Source organism: Tarenaya hassleriana, unplaced genomic scaffold (assembly GCF_000463585.1).
Source record: "Tarenaya hassleriana unplaced genomic scaffold, ASM46358v1 Cleome13, whole genome shotgun sequence".
In the NCBI taxonomy this organism is placed as follows: Eukaryota; Viridiplantae; Streptophyta; class Magnoliopsida; order Brassicales; family Cleomaceae; genus Tarenaya; species Tarenaya hassleriana.
In genome coordinates this window covers 2,533,443-2,551,733 of record NW_010963495.1, presented here as the reverse complement: position 1 = coordinate 2,551,733, position 18,291 = coordinate 2,533,443, and the positions used below count along the sequence as shown (strand labels likewise).

General features: G+C 37.9%; 3 protein-coding genes and 1 long non-coding RNA gene across 5 annotated transcripts in view; 1 reads left to right on the top strand and 3 right to left on the bottom strand.

Moving 5' to 3' along the window:
• The window catches only part of LOC104807667 (kinesin-like protein KIF3B), a 5,777-nt gene extending 1,135 nt beyond the window's left edge, over positions 1-4,642 (top strand). Inside the window, exons 3-20 of one of the 2 annotated variants that reach the window (XM_010533045.1) lie at positions 1-136; positions 221-392; positions 508-578; positions 661-844; positions 970-1,079; positions 1,183-1,282; positions 1,369-1,455; positions 1,549-1,725; positions 1,813-2,086; positions 2,211-2,372; positions 2,468-2,683; positions 2,760-2,797; positions 2,888-3,051; positions 3,173-3,424; positions 3,502-3,567; positions 3,662-3,724; positions 3,832-3,903; positions 3,990-4,642. In XM_010533045.1, coding sequence (XP_010531347.1) covers positions 1-136; positions 221-392; positions 508-578; positions 661-844; positions 970-1,079; positions 1,183-1,282; positions 1,369-1,455; positions 1,549-1,725; positions 1,813-2,086; positions 2,211-2,372; positions 2,468-2,683; positions 2,760-2,797; positions 2,888-3,051; positions 3,173-3,424; positions 3,502-3,567; positions 3,662-3,724; positions 3,832-3,903; positions 3,990-4,496 — 2,851 coding nt within the window. In that variant the 3' untranslated portion in view covers positions 4,497-4,642. The remainder of the gene's footprint in view (positions 137-220; positions 393-507; positions 579-660; positions 845-969; positions 1,080-1,182; positions 1,283-1,368; positions 1,456-1,548; positions 1,726-1,812; positions 2,087-2,210; positions 2,373-2,467; positions 2,684-2,759; positions 2,798-2,887; positions 3,052-3,172; positions 3,425-3,501; positions 3,568-3,661; positions 3,725-3,831; positions 3,904-3,989) is intronic. The other variant, XM_010533046.1, reaches the window with a different exon arrangement.
• A 567-nt stretch (positions 4,643-5,209) lies between these two features.
• LOC104807666 (dof zinc finger protein DOF4.7-like) lies at positions 5,210-6,418 on the bottom strand. The gene has a single exon (XM_010533044.1). It carries the CDS (start codon positions 6,300-6,302, stop codon positions 5,391-5,393), a length of 912 nt encoding a protein of 303 aa, XP_010531346.1. The 5' UTR covers positions 6,303-6,418; the 3' UTR covers positions 5,210-5,390.
• Positions 6,419-12,230: 5,812 nt separating this feature from the next.
• LOC104807665 lies at positions 12,231-13,131 on the bottom strand. Its single transcript, XR_770834.1, has 4 exons — positions 13,052-13,131; positions 12,903-12,954; positions 12,708-12,812; positions 12,231-12,578 (listed from the first exon to the last, which is right to left on the bottom strand). It is a non-coding gene; the product is annotated as an uncharacterized LOC104807665 (long non-coding RNA).
• Positions 13,132-15,022: 1,891 nt separating this feature from the next.
• On the bottom strand, positions 15,023-18,178 carry LOC104807859 (probable cinnamyl alcohol dehydrogenase 6). The gene is made up of 6 exons (XM_010533286.1): positions 18,087-18,178; positions 17,899-18,012; positions 16,870-17,159; positions 16,493-16,716; positions 16,237-16,419; positions 15,023-15,211 (listed from the first exon to the last, which is right to left on the bottom strand). The coding sequence occupies exons 1-6, from the start codon at positions 18,176-18,178 to the stop codon at positions 15,023-15,025; spliced, it is 1,092 nt and encodes a 363-aa protein (XP_010531588.1).
• Between the last annotated feature and the right edge of the window lie 113 nt (positions 18,179-18,291).

Sequence of the window (18,291 nt, the reverse complement as noted above, 5' to 3'; positions counted from 1 at the left end):
TGTAGGGAACTTTTGTTACCTGTTGAACAATCTTCCTCCGGGAGAATATTTTGTCGATTTCCATTTCGCAGAGATTATTAATACCAACGGGCCTAAGGGTATAAGAGTGTTCAATGTCTATATTCAAGGAGAGAAGGCAAGTGGACCAAAAACGCCAATTGTAATGTTTTCTAGATTCGAGCCTGCTTGGTGCTAAATACAATTGCTTCTGCAATGTCAGGTCCTAGAAGAGTTTGATGTTTTCTCGGTAGTTGGTGCAAACAGACCACTCCTGCTGGTTGATTTAAGGGTCGTGGTGACTGAAGATGGGTTGATTAGGATAAGGTTTGAAGGAGTGAATGGAAGCCCAGTTGTTTGTGGGATATGTGTGAGGAAAGCACCACAGATTTCAGGTAATGCTGTTTTATTCCATTCCTCTGATCTTAGATCGTCTCTGCTTTGTTAAACCCATGAAAACAACTTAGTTTTTAAATTTCTATCTCATGAATGTGACACATTCTTGCACAGTGCGAAGGGTTTCAGAAGATTATATCAAATGCAGGAATTGCTCTGCTGAAATAGAGATTTCTCCGGCCCGGGTAACGTTTATTTAGCATGCTGGTTCCTATGATGTAAGAATATGAGAGCCCTGCTTATCTTGTTTTGTTATGTGTTGAGCAGAAGAGGCTTATGCGAGTGAAAGCTCAAGACCAGTATGAGAAGAAGATACAGGACCTTTCAAAGCAGTGCCAACTTAAGACAAATGAGTGCCATGAAGCATGGATGTCATTGACTTCTGCAAATGAACAGCTGGAGAAGGTGATGATGGAGCTCGACAATAAGACATTTGAGGCTTGCTCTCTAGGTAATGCTACACTTGAAAACGGGAACTTTCCCGAAAGAATCTATACATACGTCCTTGACGGGGTTGATTTCATTTTGATGCTTTCCTGAAGAACTTCCTTTTCTCCTCTTCTGCTCCTCTGATAGATCAAACCATGACACAGCAAGCTGTTAGTTTAAGAACCATAACAAGCAAGTACGAAAGCGATAAGAGACATTGGTCCTCAGCAATTGGAGATTTACAAGAGAGAATAAAGGTATCTAGTGTAGTAATTTTCGTAAGCATCAACATATCTAAATATCATTGTATGTACATGTTTCACCATGATATCTTGGAATTAACCAAAATTTTACCGACAGATAATGAAAAAAGAACAGTCTCAGCTATCTCAGAAGGCACATGAGTGTGTTGAATCCATCCCTGAAATGTACAAAATGGTTGATGGAGTTCAGGCACTTGGTGAGTCTTGGGCAATTTTGAATACTTTAAGCTGGAAAGTAAAAGATGCAATTTCATGAGCTAATACTATTTTCAACTCAAAACAGTCTCACAGTGTGAAGAACTCAGGCACAAGTACATCAAAGAGCAGGCCAAACGAAAAGAGTTGTATAACTATATCCAGGAGACCAAAGGCATTCATTTCTTCTCCTTTCTCAATCTTTATTTTCTTGATATCACATTATAAAGCCTATACGTAAGTCACTAATAGGACCCCCTTTTATCAGGCAATATTAGGGTTTTTTGCCGATGCCGCCCTTTGAACAAGGAAGAGACGTCATCTGGGTGTTCAACAATTGCTGACTTCGATGGAGCAAATGATGGAGAGCTTGGAATCACCACAGGAAACTCTTTTAAGAAAACTTTCAAGTTTGACAGGGTTTTTACCCCAAAAGATGGTCAAGGTAAATATGTTATGGCCAAATTAAAAGATAAATATACGAGTTATAATAACACGGTAATTTGACAGATGTTCTTTCATGACATTACAGTGGATGTCTTTGCGGATGCATCACCACTGGTTGTTTCTGTGTTGGACGGCTACAACGTGTGTATTTTCGCATATGGACAAACAGGAACAGGAAAGACTTTTACCATGGAGGGTACTCCACAGAACAGGGGTGTCAATTATAGGACACTCGAACAGTTATTTGAAGTTGCTAAGGAAAGGAGGGAAACAGTTTCATATAATATATCCGTTAGTGTCCTTGAGGTCTACAATGAACAAATAAGAGACTTGCTGGCAACATCTCCAGGATCAAAGAAGTAAGAAAATGGAACACTCATTCATCCATATGTTTGCACAGGGGTTGAAACAGAAACTTCAACTTTTCTGAGTTGCTTTAGATGCTTGACCTTGTTTTTTTTTATCTGATTTTTTGTTTCCAAGGTTGGAGATAAAACAATCACCTGAGGGATCTCATCATGTTCCTGGATTAGTAGAAGCAAAAGTGGAAAGCATCAATGAAGTCTGGAATGTGCTTCAAGCTGGAAGCAATGCTAGAGCTGTTGGATCCAATAATGTCAACGAGCATAGCAGTCGCTCTCACTGGTATTGGGATATTTGCCCGCTCGAATTGTGCTGTTTCATTTTTGTTTTTGTTTATTTATATGTCCCAAATACCGATCTTTCTGTGATCTTTTCAGTATGCTCTGTATAATGGTAAAAGCCAAGAACTTGATGAATGGTGAGTGCACAAAAAGCAAGCTTTGGCTTGTAGACTTGGCCGGAAGTGAAAGGTTAGCCAAAACTGACGTGCAAGGTGAGCGTCTCAAAGAAGCGCAAAATATCAATAGGTCTTTATCTGCACTCGGGGATGTGATTTATGCATTGGCAACGAAAAGCAGTCACATTCCGTACAGGTATGCCCACATTTTAAAGCTTGGAAAAGTTTTTAGCTTTTGATTGCCATATAACATTTTCCATTTCAACACTCAGGAACTCAAAGTTGACACATTTGCTTCAAGATTCATTAGGTAAGAAGCATGATTTACCGACTGTTAGAGGATAATTAAAATCTGTTGTCAAATTTGATGCCTATAGAGACAGAGAACTTCTTTTTGCAGGAGGTGACTCGAAGACTTTAATGTTTGTGCAAATCAGTCCATCTGAGCAGGACATGAGTGAGACTCTGAGTTCGTTGAATTTTGCAACTCGAGTTCGGGGGGTTGAGTTGGGTCCTGCAAAGAAGCAAGTTGATACCAGTGAGATTCAGAAGTTGAAAACAATGGTATACCTTCTGCATGTACATGTGTATATATATAATATATATATATATCAGGCTCCTCTTTTCATTTCACAAAATTCTCTGATCGGCATTTCTTCCTTTTGCTTTTTTTTTTTTACAAAAGCTTGAAAAAACAAGGCAAGAATGCAGATCTAAAGATGAATCGCTAAGGAAGCTGGAAGAGAACTTTCAAAACCTGGAGAGTAAGACCAAAGGGAGAGACCAGACATACAGAAGTCTCCAGGAAAAGAACAAAGAACTCGAGAGCCAGCTTGAGTCAAGAATTTCTTTGCACAGCCAGTCGGAGAAGCAATACACGCAGCTTCTAGAAAGACTAAAGGGAAGAGATGAGATGTGTAGCAACCTCCAACAGAAGGTTCGTTTTCTACTTCTAAAGCTTTGATTGCTAAGTTACAATGGATCACTAACAGAAGTTGTGTTTTGTTCTCGTAGATCAAGGAGCTAGAGTTTAAGCTTCGAGAAATTCAACAATCGGAATCTGCAACTTTTCAGCAGAAGGTTTCATATATCGTTACATTATGTCAGTGTTTTGGTGAGAGAGATTGGAAGAAAAAAACGACTGATATAGCTCTTAAACTCTTTACGCGTTCAGGTCAAGGATCTTGAGAATAAGCTGAAAGAGTCTGAAAGCAGTTCCCTAACATTGCAACAGAAGGTTTGTCGAGATTTGGTTTCAAAGTTTCCTCATTTTCGTGTACTGTCAAGGAGAAGAAAACTCGAAAGTCCTCTCTATTATGTTCATCGTTGTTTTTTTTTTCTCAGATTAAGGAGCTGGAGTTGAAACAGAAAGAAGACAAAGACCGAGACCAAGAAGTAATTTTGCTACGTCTTAAGGTAGGTTTTGTCTCTCAGTGTCTCGGGACATTCTTGGCTTTTAGGTTCTTCTCAATCTCACAGTATGTTTCGAAATCCGTTTGCAGGTGACAGGACTCGAAGCCAGTATAAAGGAGCAAGAGCAGCACATACATCAACTGGAATCTCGTGAATTCCCCGATGCCATCAATGCTACTACTGCGAGCGAAGCGAAAACTTGCTTCAAAGACGATAACTTCCCAAATGAGAAAAACGAGTCTAATATCTTAAGGGCTTCTAACTCGATTAACCGTCCAAGTAGCCATTATCGCAGGTCATCCATTTCTCGAAGGAATGATTCTTTTCTCCACGAGCCTGTGAGAAAGAAAAGGGATTCAAGAAGTGGTGACACAGAGAACAATAACAACGATGCTTCATCGGTTCACATGAACGAGAAACGGATCAGGAAATCAGACCCACCAAAAGTGGTTTCGAGACTGACCAGACCTACAAGACAAGCTGCTGGTTCATCAAACCAAGCGCCCGTTGCTCCCAGGAGGTTTATTAACAGGGAACAACAACAAGCTCAGGGAGCCAAAGAGAGGGACACCAGGAAGAAGATTTGGTCAAGATAATGGAGTCACATGTAAGAAAAAAAACTGGTCTGATTCTACATTAGGTTAGATTCGACACGAGTTAGATTTCTTTGTGTGTCTTGACAAAGTAAAATCTTGGATTTGTTATAACCAAAGTTTTACATTCATTCTGACTTGGGTCTGTCTGATGATGTGTATGTATGACCATAGAGATGCAGAATTTCATACAAGCGTGCGTTTTTTATGGCATACGTATACACATGCATGCATGCATGTGTACATATATGTCGCTGGTGTATATTGGTGTGTTCTTGAAGAAGGAAAACGACAGAATGTGAACATCTACGGAGAACGAGGAGGAATCAGACACGTGGAAGATACAAGAATGCTAGTGGTAAGGGGACATAAGCCTCAGTCAGTTACGTTAATGGTAGTTTCACTGACACAACTGAAGAATCTACTTAGACTGATCTGACACATAGGGCGTATCCCACATACGATCCGTACACTCTCTCCGTTTTGGTAGGGTTGGAAGTGTTGGTAATTTAAATTCCCAAATCATCTTTAAGGAAAACGAATTACGGCAATTCCACATTAATCTCGTAGGAAAGGAATAACACTTTTAAAAAGTATTGATAATAATGCTTTGAAAGTATGTGCAAATTCCTGCATGTTTATGAATTATAATATACGCTATAACTCGTTTTATATATCATATTATATTAATTATGACAACGGTTAGATGGCATAATATTAAATATCCGAGGAGAATATAATGAGATCCTAATTAAGATAAATGGGAATTCCTTTTCTACCTTTGTGAGCTGATTCCGTACTTCTACTCTGGTCCTTAGCCATTATATTAACATTAGCAGTGACAGTAATAATAATAATAATAATAATATCTAAGAACTATGATTAAATAGAGGGTAACTAGGGTAAATCATTATTGAAATGATGGTTGTGCAAATCTCCCCAAGCTTGGAAGCCATGCCATATCCCCATATTGCCATCGCCATTCCCGTTATTTTCAACATTGCCACTGACCGCCACAGCAGGAGATGGTGAAGAGGAAGAAGGCTGAAGAAGAAATCCAGCACTCTCGAAAAACCACTCACCTGTCGTCGTCGTCGTCGTTGTCGTCGAAGCAGATTCACTGTTTGCAACCATATTAGTGCCCTCTCTCGTCGGAAACCCACCGGAGACGACACTCTCCGGTGCCGTCGGAAAGACCAGCGGAGGGTCGGCGTTTGCTGCTGTCTCCTTCTGTGTCTGATCAAAGTGTTCGCGGAGATGCATGGCGAGCCTTCGCTGCTGAAGTTTCCGGTGCAAATCCTTGTTTAAAGAACTCAAAGACTCGATCGATGAAGCCAGATTCGCATCTATGTTCAAAGATCCCACGTGGGTATTGTTTTCCGGCATCAAGGAGCCGGAAAACCCACCGGAAGTCGGATAAGAGTACATTGCGCTGTTCAATTGAAAGCTACCAAGATCATCATGAGAGGCTAGACCAGGAAAAAACTTGAACCCACCAGCACTTATGTTGTCGGAAGGAGCTAGTTTGTAGGAATCAGAGAGGATGGTGGAAGAAGAAGGAGAAGAAGAAGACTTGAGGGGTCTCCGGTGCTTGCGGGAGCCGCCGCCGACGGGGACATTGCGTAGGGCGCCGCCACGTGTCCAGTAGCGCCGGCAGTTCTTGCAGAAGTGTCGGGGCTGAGAGAAGCTGTAGTTGTTGTAGTAACAGAACTTTGTGTTCGTCGAGTCGCATCTCGGACACCTCAGCGGCGGCGTCGCCTTCCGGGGGCCCTCTTCTGTGTTCGGTGGCTTGGATGCTGACGTCATCATGGGTGAAGAAGAGAGATTAGATTAACAGGTGAGGGAAATGAATAGTTTCATGGGTGAGAGAGATGGGAGGAAGATGGAGTCTTGTGATCTTCATGAATCTTCTCCAGCTTTTTTTTTTTTTTGGGCTCTGGTTTGTTTCCTGAGGCGGAAAAAAAATCTCCAAGAGACTGTTTATATACAGGCAGATGTATATATACGTGTATCAGTGTATGTATAATCATATGTGAATATTTGCGTGCGTTTTTTCACATACAACGTAAAAACCCATCAAAATTTCCTGTGGTTCTTTGACCAAGTCCATGGCGTTAGTCGACGTAGTTTAGGATCCACGTGTTTATAGTCGATATAATTCCTAGTTCTGGTAAAAGGTTTTATGGTCACAATCACAACGATCCTATCCTACACCGAACCAATAAGCTAATACGAACTAACAACATTAATAACGTGCATGGTTGTTGATCTAATTTCGTAAAATTGTGCTTCATTCGGTCTCCGAATCTTAAATGACACAAGATCATAGGTGGTCTGCATAAAGTGGATATATATATATATATGTGTGTGTGTGTGTGTGTACATTAGATATAGGTTTTTGAAGAAGTGCTTGTGTGGTAATAAAGTTCACGAGAGAGGGGCATAACTAAGTTACGGTGTTCTTTACGTGTTGGTCTTAAATTAAACTATAGGTGGCGCCGAGGTTCTCGTAATTGAGAACCCACAAGTGTCGCAGTTTCCGATACATCATGGCATCATACATGATTATAACGTTTTACGTTTCATGTAGTTATGCAAAATTAGCACATGAGTCGGGTACCCATTGGACAATGGTTGGATTTTTTGACAGCGCTCATGGCATATGTGGGATTCAAACCCAAGATCATACTTGGGAATGCTACCCACGGTTTTCCCTATTGTAAAAACATATATATTTATAAAATTTACCGTTGATTAAAAAAAAACCCAAGATCATACGGTTCGTGATTGTGGGTTCATATTCAATCACTAGAGGGACGTGATTTACATTTTTTAAAAAAAGCACATTAAATTCAGGCCATGTATCATAATACATGGAGAAATTTATAGGGTTTAAGTTATTTTTGGGGAAGATTAACCAAACTCGTATAATCTATGCGATGGCAACGTTAAAACTATACATGGATCATCATCCTACCATATTACAATTCAGTTTTTGAGTAAAAAGCACTTTAAAATCAAAGTCATGCCTCATAACACTATTCATTCGAGGAAATTTTTAGGCTTATAATTGATTGGTTTGGAGATTTTCATGAACAAACACGCTATCTGGTTTATAACCTCACACACACACACACACACACATATATATATATATATATGCATGTAGTGACTATAACGAGTGATCAAAACAAGACCCATGTCGATTTGGTATAAGCAATTAAAATACAATCTGTGGATTGAGTTAGAAAAAAGCGAGTGGCGACCAACCAAGATATATAGAACAGAAATCTATGGGGAAAGTGGTCGTACTAGGTAAAGAGAAGAAACCCATGTCTTGGTATGGGTTTGAGCTATGGAGACTGGATCTCATGGGGAACAAGGAGAACAGTCCGTTGACTCTCCAAGAGACCACTCTTGATTTTTTATTTTTTTATTTTATTTAGATATGTTAAGTATGGGTAAATTGATATCGCCTTCTCCTCCCATGGTGACTACAAATCTTGGAATCATCCACTGTCTTCTTTCGTTATCCATTGATTTGGCTAGTTTTGGCCATAACTTCACTGCTATGTTATTTGTATGGTTTGCAATATCGAATCTTGATTACCCAACAGTTGGTCATCTATTGGTTAAGAGGTGACAAAGTCATTCTTAAAGTCCTGGGTTACATTCCACTTGTGAGGATGGATGTAATTTGTTGATCAATATGGTCCATATACAAAGTTTGATCCCCAATCTAAGGTGGATGTAGTCGGGCCGAAGACTCGGAGAACCATCATAGTTATCAAAAAAAAAATTGAATCTTGATCGACTAGTCTATAGAACTGGTAAGTGTGAGGGACAAGAAGTCTAGGAGGCCAAGAATCTTGCTTTAATCTGTCCAATATCATAACATCAGCTCTTTAATTGAATGTGTTTTATTTCCCCTTACCGGTTTTGTTAGGGTTTGATACAAACACGACCAAAGTTTGTAATTTGTAGAAGCTGTATACATGTACGTATGTATAGTGTATAATAAAAACGCGATGCATACGACCGACCCTTGTAATAGTAATAATCATTAAGGCGCAGCGTACATAAGAGGACATGTGAGATGGCGATAATATATCATGTTCATATTGGATCGTCAACGTGAAGGAGAGAAAGCAGAGACACAGAACCGGAACAAACACGTGACTTGTGAGAGTGTTGATCCTCGTGATCTCCCTATACACACAAAACGTTTCCTTCGCAGATCCCACAAAAAAATAGTTATGCGTTCTTGTTTTTTCTCACATTTCTCGCCTTTTGTTTCGGGTTCGTACAACTTGAGAAACTTTCATGAATTTCTTCAGTAATCTATAGTGATAATTCAATCCAAGTATTTTATATAGTGATAGAAAACTATAGATTATACTTGTTATAGATTTCTTGTAATGGATGAAGATATAAAAGAAAATTAGATATATATTTTCAAACAATATATCATACAGATATCCACTAATTGGTGACTCAACGGTTGAGAGGTGACAAAATTCCTTCGAAGTTCTGGGTTCGATTTCACTGGTTGAGAAGGGAGTTTAATTGTGTGACTAAAAGTTGACTACGGATTCGAAGATTAAGTGAGTTGATTCTGATTATTAAAAAAAAAAGATATCACACAGATATCACAACTAAACAAAGAAGTAAGGTTCAACGTATTTATTGGCGACATCGATGACAAATCGGTATTAGAATAAACGGTCGATTTAATTTAGATATAGAGAGCGAGTTGATTAAAAAAAATTGTATAAAAATCTCAAACGATCTTCATTTGAATATTGAATAACATAGAAAATTATCTGAAATAAAATTTGAATCCTCTCAATATCAAAAGAGACGAGTTTCTCCATACTTGTTGAAGATTTCTTGTAATAGGTGAGAAGTTCAAGAAAAGAATGAAGAAATTCAAATTGAATATTAATATCTTTTTTTAAATAAATAAATAAACGTTATGAGATATATATTAATTCCATATATATGTTTTAAATATGGAAATGCTATTTACATAGCTATCCCTATTTTTAGTTGAACATTAATATATATATGATATCCAAAATATTATTTTTATATAAATATCAAAATTCTTTAAATATAATTAAAAATCATTCATATTTAAACAAATTATATAAACACGTTTAAACATCATATTAATACATGAGTTCGTATTTTCTTCATCATTTAATCATCAATTAAATAAATTTTATCACAAAAACGTCAGCATTATGTAAAAAACAACTACGCAGGAGTTCAATTTTATCTGTTGAGTGGTGTTTTCTAGCAAAGATCCAACGAGATTCACTTTTCAAGATCCAAAAGCTTGTCCCAAAAACAGAAAAAGGAAAAAAAGAAAAAGAAGACGACATGAATTGACGACAACGATCACTCATAAACTAATCATATATCACAAGGTTTCGTTATAAAACTTTATTGCAAAGACCCACGATCATATTTATGATCAGACATTATATATATATATATATATGTGCATGGAAAATCATGAAGGTCTTGTGGAGGCCAAAGTATGGCCGACATCGATGACGAAACGGTACCTAACATCGGAATTAGAGAGCCTTTCCAATGCGGAATTCACATAATCCATTGGAATAATCTCCACGTCGGCTTCGATGTTATGTTTCGCTGCAAATTCCATCATCTCTTGCGTCTCCTTTATTCCTCCTATCCCACTTCCCGCTACGCTCGTATACATAAAAAACCGACGGTTCAAAGATATCACATCTACCGATTGGTGAGTATATCCGATTTAAATCCACTATGGAAAGTTCAAAGGGAAACCTACTTATCCAGATGCGATTAATTCTTCATAGTTGAATCACAAAGGTTGCATGGTTTTAAAGAGTTTTCTAAAATTCTCCATTCATGTGGGGGATTGTTGGAGTTTTTTTAATTAAATGAAAGGAGATATTTTTATATGTTATTCTCCACATTTATATTCTAAAACTTAAAAAATATTTATGACTTTTGGGAGTTTTACAATTTTTCAATCCTATAAATAGGAGGCTTTGTTTTCATTTTTAAGAACACCAAGAAAAACAAACAAGAGTTTTCTAAACAAAAGAAAACACAGATTTTCTCTTTGTGATTCAAACCGTTCTTTGAGTTCGACAAGGCACCGGAGTTTGAAGTACCACTGTTTTCTTTTGTTTAGAAAACTCTTGTTTGTTTTTCTTGGTGTTCTTAAAAATGAAAACAAAGCCTCCTATTTATAGGATTGAAAAATTGTAAAACTCCCAAAAGTCATAAATATTTTTTAAGTTTTACAATATAAATGTGGAGAATAACATATAAAAATATCTCCTTTCATTTAATTAAAAAAACTCCAACAATCCCCCACATGAATGGAGAATTTTAGAAAACTCTTTAAAACCATGCAACCTTTGTGATTCAACTATGAAGAATTAATCGCATCTGGATAAGTAGGTTTCCCTTTGAACTTTCGTCTTGACTATTTTGATACATATTCGCCAGTCTCGAGAATTACATCCATTCGGGTGTTAATTGCTTTGGCTGCCGTCTATGAATTGCAAATCCATCAAATGGACGTTAAAACCGCCTTCCTAAATGGAGATTTAGAGGAAGAAATCTATATGGAACAACCTGAAGGGTTTGTAGTTCCGGGAAAAGAAGGTAAGGTGTGTCGACTTGTTAAGTCTTTGTATGGACTTAAACAAGCACCAAAGCAATGGCATGCTAAGTTTGACAATATAATGTTGACAAACGGGTTTAAGACGTCCATTTGATGGATTTGCAATTCATAGACGGCAGCCAAAGCAATTAACACCCGAATGGATGTAATTCTCGAGACTGGCGAATATGTATCAAAATAGTCAAGACCTTCTCGTTGTCGAAAACCTTTCACAACTAGTCTCGCCTTGTACTTATCAATAGTACCATCATCTTTCAATTTTCTTTTAAAAATCCATTTGGAACCTAACGGTTTGTTCCCTGGAGGAAGATAAACCAATTCCCACGTATGGTTGCTCAGTATGGATTCAATTTCACTATTGACAGCCTCTTTCCAGTATTGAGCTTCAGAAGAAGTCACAGCTTCTTTATATGTTTGAGGCTCATTTTCCAACATAAATGTTAGAAAGTCTGGACCAAATGAGGTAGAAATCCTTTGACGTGTACTACGTCTAGGTTCTATCTCATTTTGTGCATCCTCTGTATTCACTTCCCGATTTCGCTTGGTTCCTTTATTAATTGATTCACATTCTCTTTTGTACACCGGAATCCTCGATCTCCTGTCGGAAGACAGGTGGGTGGAGAATTACGATAACGGATATGATGATGAAGACGGAGACGAAGCAATGAAGATTAACTGTGATGCTGGTGAAAATGATTGCAATGATGATGGGCCTCGTGGTGATGATGATGATGATGATGGCGATGACGAGAAAACCAGAATAAGCGACGTGGGTATCGTGCTTGATCACGTGGAAGAGACTGAAGAAGAAGGCTGGTGTTTGGTTGAAGAAATGATGATTATTGATCTGTAAATTCCATGTTTCCCAATGATGTATCATGTGCATGGATCTGCATTTCTTCTCTTTTAAAATTTCTTGAACTGTCAGTCCAATGATTTCGATTATAAAACGTTATCATTCTATGCAAAGTTTCCAGCTTTTTATCCTGCGACTAAGCCATTCCTGCAACTGCAAATCATATATTTCAAGGGGAAATAGATGCATCACGAAAGAAAAGTGACTCGATGATACCTTCACTGAATTAATATGAAGACGAAAACCTCCAAAAGGTTCAGAGGGTTTACAAGACGATCGATTCGTATACACGAAAGAAACTTTCTTTATCACCACCAACGTTTCCTATGGCACGCTGAGACTCTCTCTGGGCGGGAAGAGCACATCGGTGCCTTTTCTTACAAGTCTTCTTTTTATATAAAAGAACGCTAACACGAGACAGTGACAAATCTTTCTAAAAACCCCTTTCGAGTGACAGAGAAGGAAGAATTCTTGGGATCCATCTTATTTGCTGCCATTTTCCAGAGTTTCAGAGCTTCCGGCTCTGTGATTTTCCCTTCACCTGAAAGAAAACGTCTTCAATGGAGTTTTCTGGCTGTCTTTTACTTCAAAACCCGCAAAAGGCGAAACCTTTTTTCTTTCCGATTTTGTAGAAATGCAAGTTCTTGAAAGAAAAAGGTGTGGACTTTACCTTCTTTGCATGGTTTTTCGGCGCTTCTGTATCGCCGAGCGCTTGAGGTTTGAAGCAGAGACAAAGGGAACGTTTCTTCTTCGGTTTCTTCTCCTGCTTTCTTCCCTGAAATGAAATCACAGGCAGAATCAGTGTCAAGTTAACCTTACCGAGAAATGACAACTCACAGTCCCTTCAATGTAACCGGAATTTAACCTTTTTCCTTGTCGGGTTCTGGTCGTGAGTTTTAGATTTTGTCATCAAACAGCTGCACGAGGAAAAAATGGCGGAAAAAACGGTGTAATCAGTACCAGAAAACCAATTGTGATGCAATTTAAACGGACAGGGGAAACAGATGGTCTTACTTGAGGAACCCGAATCTCCGGCGAATTGGTATTTCATCTTTGTTCAGAGACGTATGATCAATTCTTTCACTGCATTTACGTGACGAAAACGTGAGATACCGATATTTGGAGAAAAGTAGATAGTGATAGTGAGATTCAAATCTTGTGGATAGCATGCGCTTTGTATCGTTTATAGTTGAAATGTCATTACTCATTATCAACATATCATCCACATATAGACATACAATGACAATTCGATTAGGAGTGTTCTTAATATAGATACATTTATCACTCTCATTAATCTTAAACCCGTTTGTCAACATTATATTGTCAAACTTAGCATGCCATTGCTTTGGTGCTTGTTTAAGTCCATACAAAGACTTAACAAGTCGACACACCTTACCTTCTTTTCCCGGAACTACAAACCCTTCAGGTTGTCACTGTTACCTTTGTTCTTTGCTAGAGCAAGGTTCGCATCAATTGGAGTTCTTGCAACTTTGAAGTCCAAGTATTTAAACTTCTCAAGTACTTTCTCAATGTAATGAGATTGAGATAACGCAAGACTTTCAGGAGTTTGAATGATTTTAATTCCAAGAATTAAATCAGCAACTCCTAAATCTTTCATGTCAAATCTTGTGGATAGCATGCGCTTTGTATCGTTTATAGTTGAAATGTCATTACTCATTATCAACATATCATCCACATATAGACATACAATGACAATTCGATTAGGAGTGTTCTTAATGTAGATACATTTATCACTCTCATTAATCTTAAACCCGTTTGTCAACATTATATTGTCAAACTTAGCATGCCATTGCTTTGGTGCTTGTTTAAGTCCATACAAAGACTTAACAAGTCGACACACCTTACCTTCTTTTCCCGGAACTACAAACCCTTCAGGTTGTTCCATATAGATTTCTTCCTCTAAATCTCCATTTAGGAAGGCGGTTTTAACGTCCATTTGATGGATTTGCAATTCATAGACGGCAGCCAAAGCAATTAACACCCGAATGGATGTAATTCTCGAGACTGGCGAATATGTATCAAAATAGTCAAGACCTTCTCGTTGTCGAAAACCTTTCACAACTAGTCTCGCCTTGTACTTATCAATAGTACCATCATCTTTCAATTTTCTTTTAAAAATCCATTTGGAACCTAACGGTTTGTTCCCTGGAGGAAGATCAACCAATTCCCACGTATGGTTGCTCAGTATGGATTCAATTTCACTATTGACAGCCTCTTTCCAGTATTGAGCTTCAGAAGAAGTCACAGCTTCTTTATATGTTTGAGGCTCATTTTCCAACATAAATGTTAGAAAGTCTGGACCAAATGAGGTAGAAATCCTTTGACGTGTACTACGTCTAGGTTCTATCTCATTTTGTGCATCCTCTGTATTCACTTCCCGATTTCGCTTGGTTCCTTTATTAATTGATTCACATTCTCTTTTGTACGGGAAGATCGCTTCAAAAAATTCAGCATTATCTGACTCAATCACCGTATTCCTCTGAATATCGGGGATTTCAGATTTGTGAACCAAAAATCTGTATGCTTTACTTTTTGTAGCATAACCTATGAAAACACAATCTATCGTTTTCGGTCCTATTTTAACCCTTTTTGGGAGAGGAACCTGGACCTTTGCTAGACACCCCCACACTTTGAAGTAATTCAAGTTAGGCTTTTTTCCTTTCCATTTCTCATATGGAATGGATTGTGTCTTACTGTGGGGAACTCGGTTGAGTATTTGAGTAGTTTCCAACCAAGTTAACTTCAGAGATCATGGCACACAAATCAATATCTTCCACTCCGGAAGCAATCTCCATGATGTTAACATTGTTTTTCTTCTTGGTCTTTGGACCACGACAATCCACATCTCGATGACCAAGCTTACCGCAGTTGTGGCAAGAACCCTTAAATTTCTTAATAAATTTATTCGGGTTATTCTTTTGGTTAGAATAATTCTTTCTTTTCTTACCAACAGATGGAGCATGTTCAATCTTTAGGAGCATCTTCCTTGATATATCTTTGCAATGACAATGTTGTCAAATAAAAGAACATCTTTGCCTGCCACCTCTTGAAATCAACACCGAAAAACTTGGCCGGTTTTTCCGCAGGTGCTGGTGCAGGGGGAGTCACTGTGGGTACAATCACAGGCATAGCAACAACATTTTCAGCCATTTTCTAAAAATCAGAATACCACTTTTTAGTATTACAACTAAAAATATCAGAATTTTAAAACCTTACGGTAATAATTTCTGAACTCGATTATTTAACCACGCGGGTAATAATCTCAAAACCTCAATGAGGAAACCATAAAATATTTAAGTGTTATTTAGATCGTTTCCAGGTAAGAGGGAGCCAACTCTACATATAGAGCGCATAATTATCCAACCTCTTTTCTTGGCAAAACTTTCTCACCATCAACACTTAAATATTTTCTCGGTTTTTTTTTCCGAAATTGAAAAACTTTACTTTGTCTCCCCGGGGACGAAAGTTCGTTTTTCCACCAATAACAAGACAATATATAATAACACAATACACAATAATTTCCTTAAGCTTGTTGGGTGTGTTATTTTATATGTCTCATATTCATGCTTTATTAACTTCCAATTCCATACCAAGAACTTCGAGCTTAATAACTTCTAAAATATACAACCACATCATGCATATCATACATCATTAGAAAGATAATTTCGATATCTATGAAACGACGTCAAGAACATGCAATTCCGATAACGGTATAGAAAGTTATGTTCAAACCAACATCATTATATCAATATGATTTTAAAACCGGAAAATCAAATCCGAACCCACGGCGAACCGTGTCTCCTTAAGGAAATTATTCCCCGCGCGGTACCTACGGTTAAATGGAATATATCCTCCCAGGATAGGACGGACGTACCTCACCGGAACAGTGGTACTTCAAACTCCGGTGCCTTGTCGAACTCAAAGAACGGTTTGAATCACAAAGAGAAAATCTGTGTTTTCTTTTGTTTAGAAAACTCTTGTTTGTTTTTCTTGGTGTTCTTAAAAATGAAAACAAAACCTCCTATTTATAGGATTGAAAAATTGTAAAACTCCCAAAAGTCATAAATATTTTTTAAGTTTTACAATATAAATGTGGAGAATAACATATAAAAATATCTCCTTTCATTTAATTAAAAAAACTCCAACAAAGAGATGGTATATATACGTAATTAATAGACGGTATACGATAAATAAATGTTGCACGAACCCATGATCAAAGAAAATGATGGGAGCTCAAAGGGCTTTTCCGCCACACCAACCACGACAAGTTTTCCATTGGTTTTCAGTAGTCCGATTAGTGGCAATATCGAATGGGATGCCGACACCGTGTCAATTATACCATCCATAGTTCCCATTGCACCCTACAATATTCAACCATGCATGTGTTATCATATATGTATATATATATGTTACGTATGATACGTTTTCTTTTACCTGCATTTGTTCAAGGTCGTTACTGACCAAAAATCCATCAGCCCCAAGATTCTCCAGAGCCTCCTTCCGTTTTCGGACCGACGAACTAACAACCGTAACCTTAGCACCCAACGCCTTGGCAAACTTGACCCCGACGTGCCCTAGACCGCCTAGCCCCACGATTCCAACATGCTTCCCCGGTTCGGCCAATCCAAAGTATTTCATGGGACTATACATCGTAATACCTATATATATATATCACATTTTGTATAATTTGTGTTGCAAATTATACGAAGAACGCTACTTGGGTTGTAACATTAGTTCTAAATTCGATCTAGTAATTGCTTATTAAGGATTAAAGCACGATTATATACAGTAAAAAGTATTCTTATTACAACCTGCACAGAGGAGGGGAGCAGCCGAGGCAAGAGGCAATGTATCGGGAATCTTGATGGCGTAACGTTCCTCTACCACGATGTGGTCGGAGTATCCACCGTAAGTTACCGTACCATCCCGGTGAAATCCATTGTACGTCACAATGGCTTTAGGACAATAGTTCTCCTGGTCGGTAAGGCAGTTTTCGCACGTGCGACACGAATCCATTATGCATCCGACACCTACTCTGTCTCCGACTTTGAACTTGTTCACTTTGGCTCCCGTTTCGGTCACTTCTCCTACTATCTCGTGCCTGTCATTGTCAACGTTTTGGATGAGAGCTTTGGTTTGGAATATCAAAGATAATAACAGAGCATAAATTATTCTATTATAATAACAAAACAGAGCTTATAAATGAAACATTTATTCATTTATCGATGTTGACACGTGACATATTCATAGTGGTATTTGGACAACTTTCAACGTAGAGAAATGAGTGTGTCAGTTCTTATTATAATAATTTATGACTGTTTATGTGTCGCAAGCGCAACTTTGATTACAAAATTTAAAAACTAATTGTCAAACAAGATGCACCAATAGTGGTAATGATGGAAGGTCAGTGCCCATTTTGGCAAGTTTCAAGATAGTGATTTAAGTGTATTTTATAATTTATTTAGCCGAAAGAGTGATCCACTATAAACTTGAGGAGCGTAAACGTGACACATTTCATTCCACTGATGATTTTTAAATTCTATTTATTTCAAAACCAACCCTTTTCAGATTATGGTCGGAACACTTGGAAACAAAGTTCAACGCAAACTCATGTGATCCCAAGAACATGGTTGCGAGGATTCTCACGTTACTTAGAAACAAAGTTCTATATTATTATTATTATTATTGAGAAACATTTAAATCGAGTGATGATATATATTAACAAATAAAAGTATATATACTGATTAGGTGATTGGCATTAATTAATGTTACTTGTAAGAGAAGTAATCGGGTTTTTTCATTAAACATGCAGTGGATTTGGGAAATTAAACAATGGATACCCGGGAACCATGGGATACATGGAAGAGTCCCATTCGTTTCTGAGGCAATGGAGATCGCTATGGCATATTCCACAGTACAAAACCTTCACTCTCACATCCTCATCTCCCGTTTCCCTGCATCATCATCATGCATCACAATCACCATGGCCATCATCACCAGTAAGACTTGAGAGGACAACAGAAAGCACCTTCTAGAGAATACAAAGGGAGAAAGATGGCCGGAGGAGTCCCTTGCAGCCCATCCAAACGCCTCCACAGGGTGCTCACCTCTTTTCTCCATCTCTCTCTCTCTCTCTCTCTCTCTCTCTCTCTCTCTCTCTCAATTTGTGAACACGTGAGTGACGAAATATATATATATATATATATATATATATATATATATATATATATATA

Excerpts from the sequence above, each read along its gene's own strand:
- LOC104807666 (XM_010533044.1), bottom strand. The coding sequence starts at position 6,302 with ATGATGACGTCAGCATCCAAGCCACCGAACACAGAAGAGGGCCCCCGG.
- LOC104807859 (XM_010533286.1), bottom strand. The coding sequence starts at position 18,178 with ATGGAGAAAAGAGGTGAGCACCCTGTGGAGGCGTTTGGATGGGCTGCA. Across the intron at positions 18,013-18,086 it reads CCCTTTGTATTCTCTAGAAG|GGAAACGGGAGATGAGGATG; the intron begins GTGCTTTCTGTT and ends ATGATGATGCAG. Across the intron at positions 16,420-16,492 it reads ACGACCTTGAACAAATGCAG|GGTGCAATGGGAACTATGGA; the intron begins GTAAAAGAAAAC and ends TGAATATTGTAG.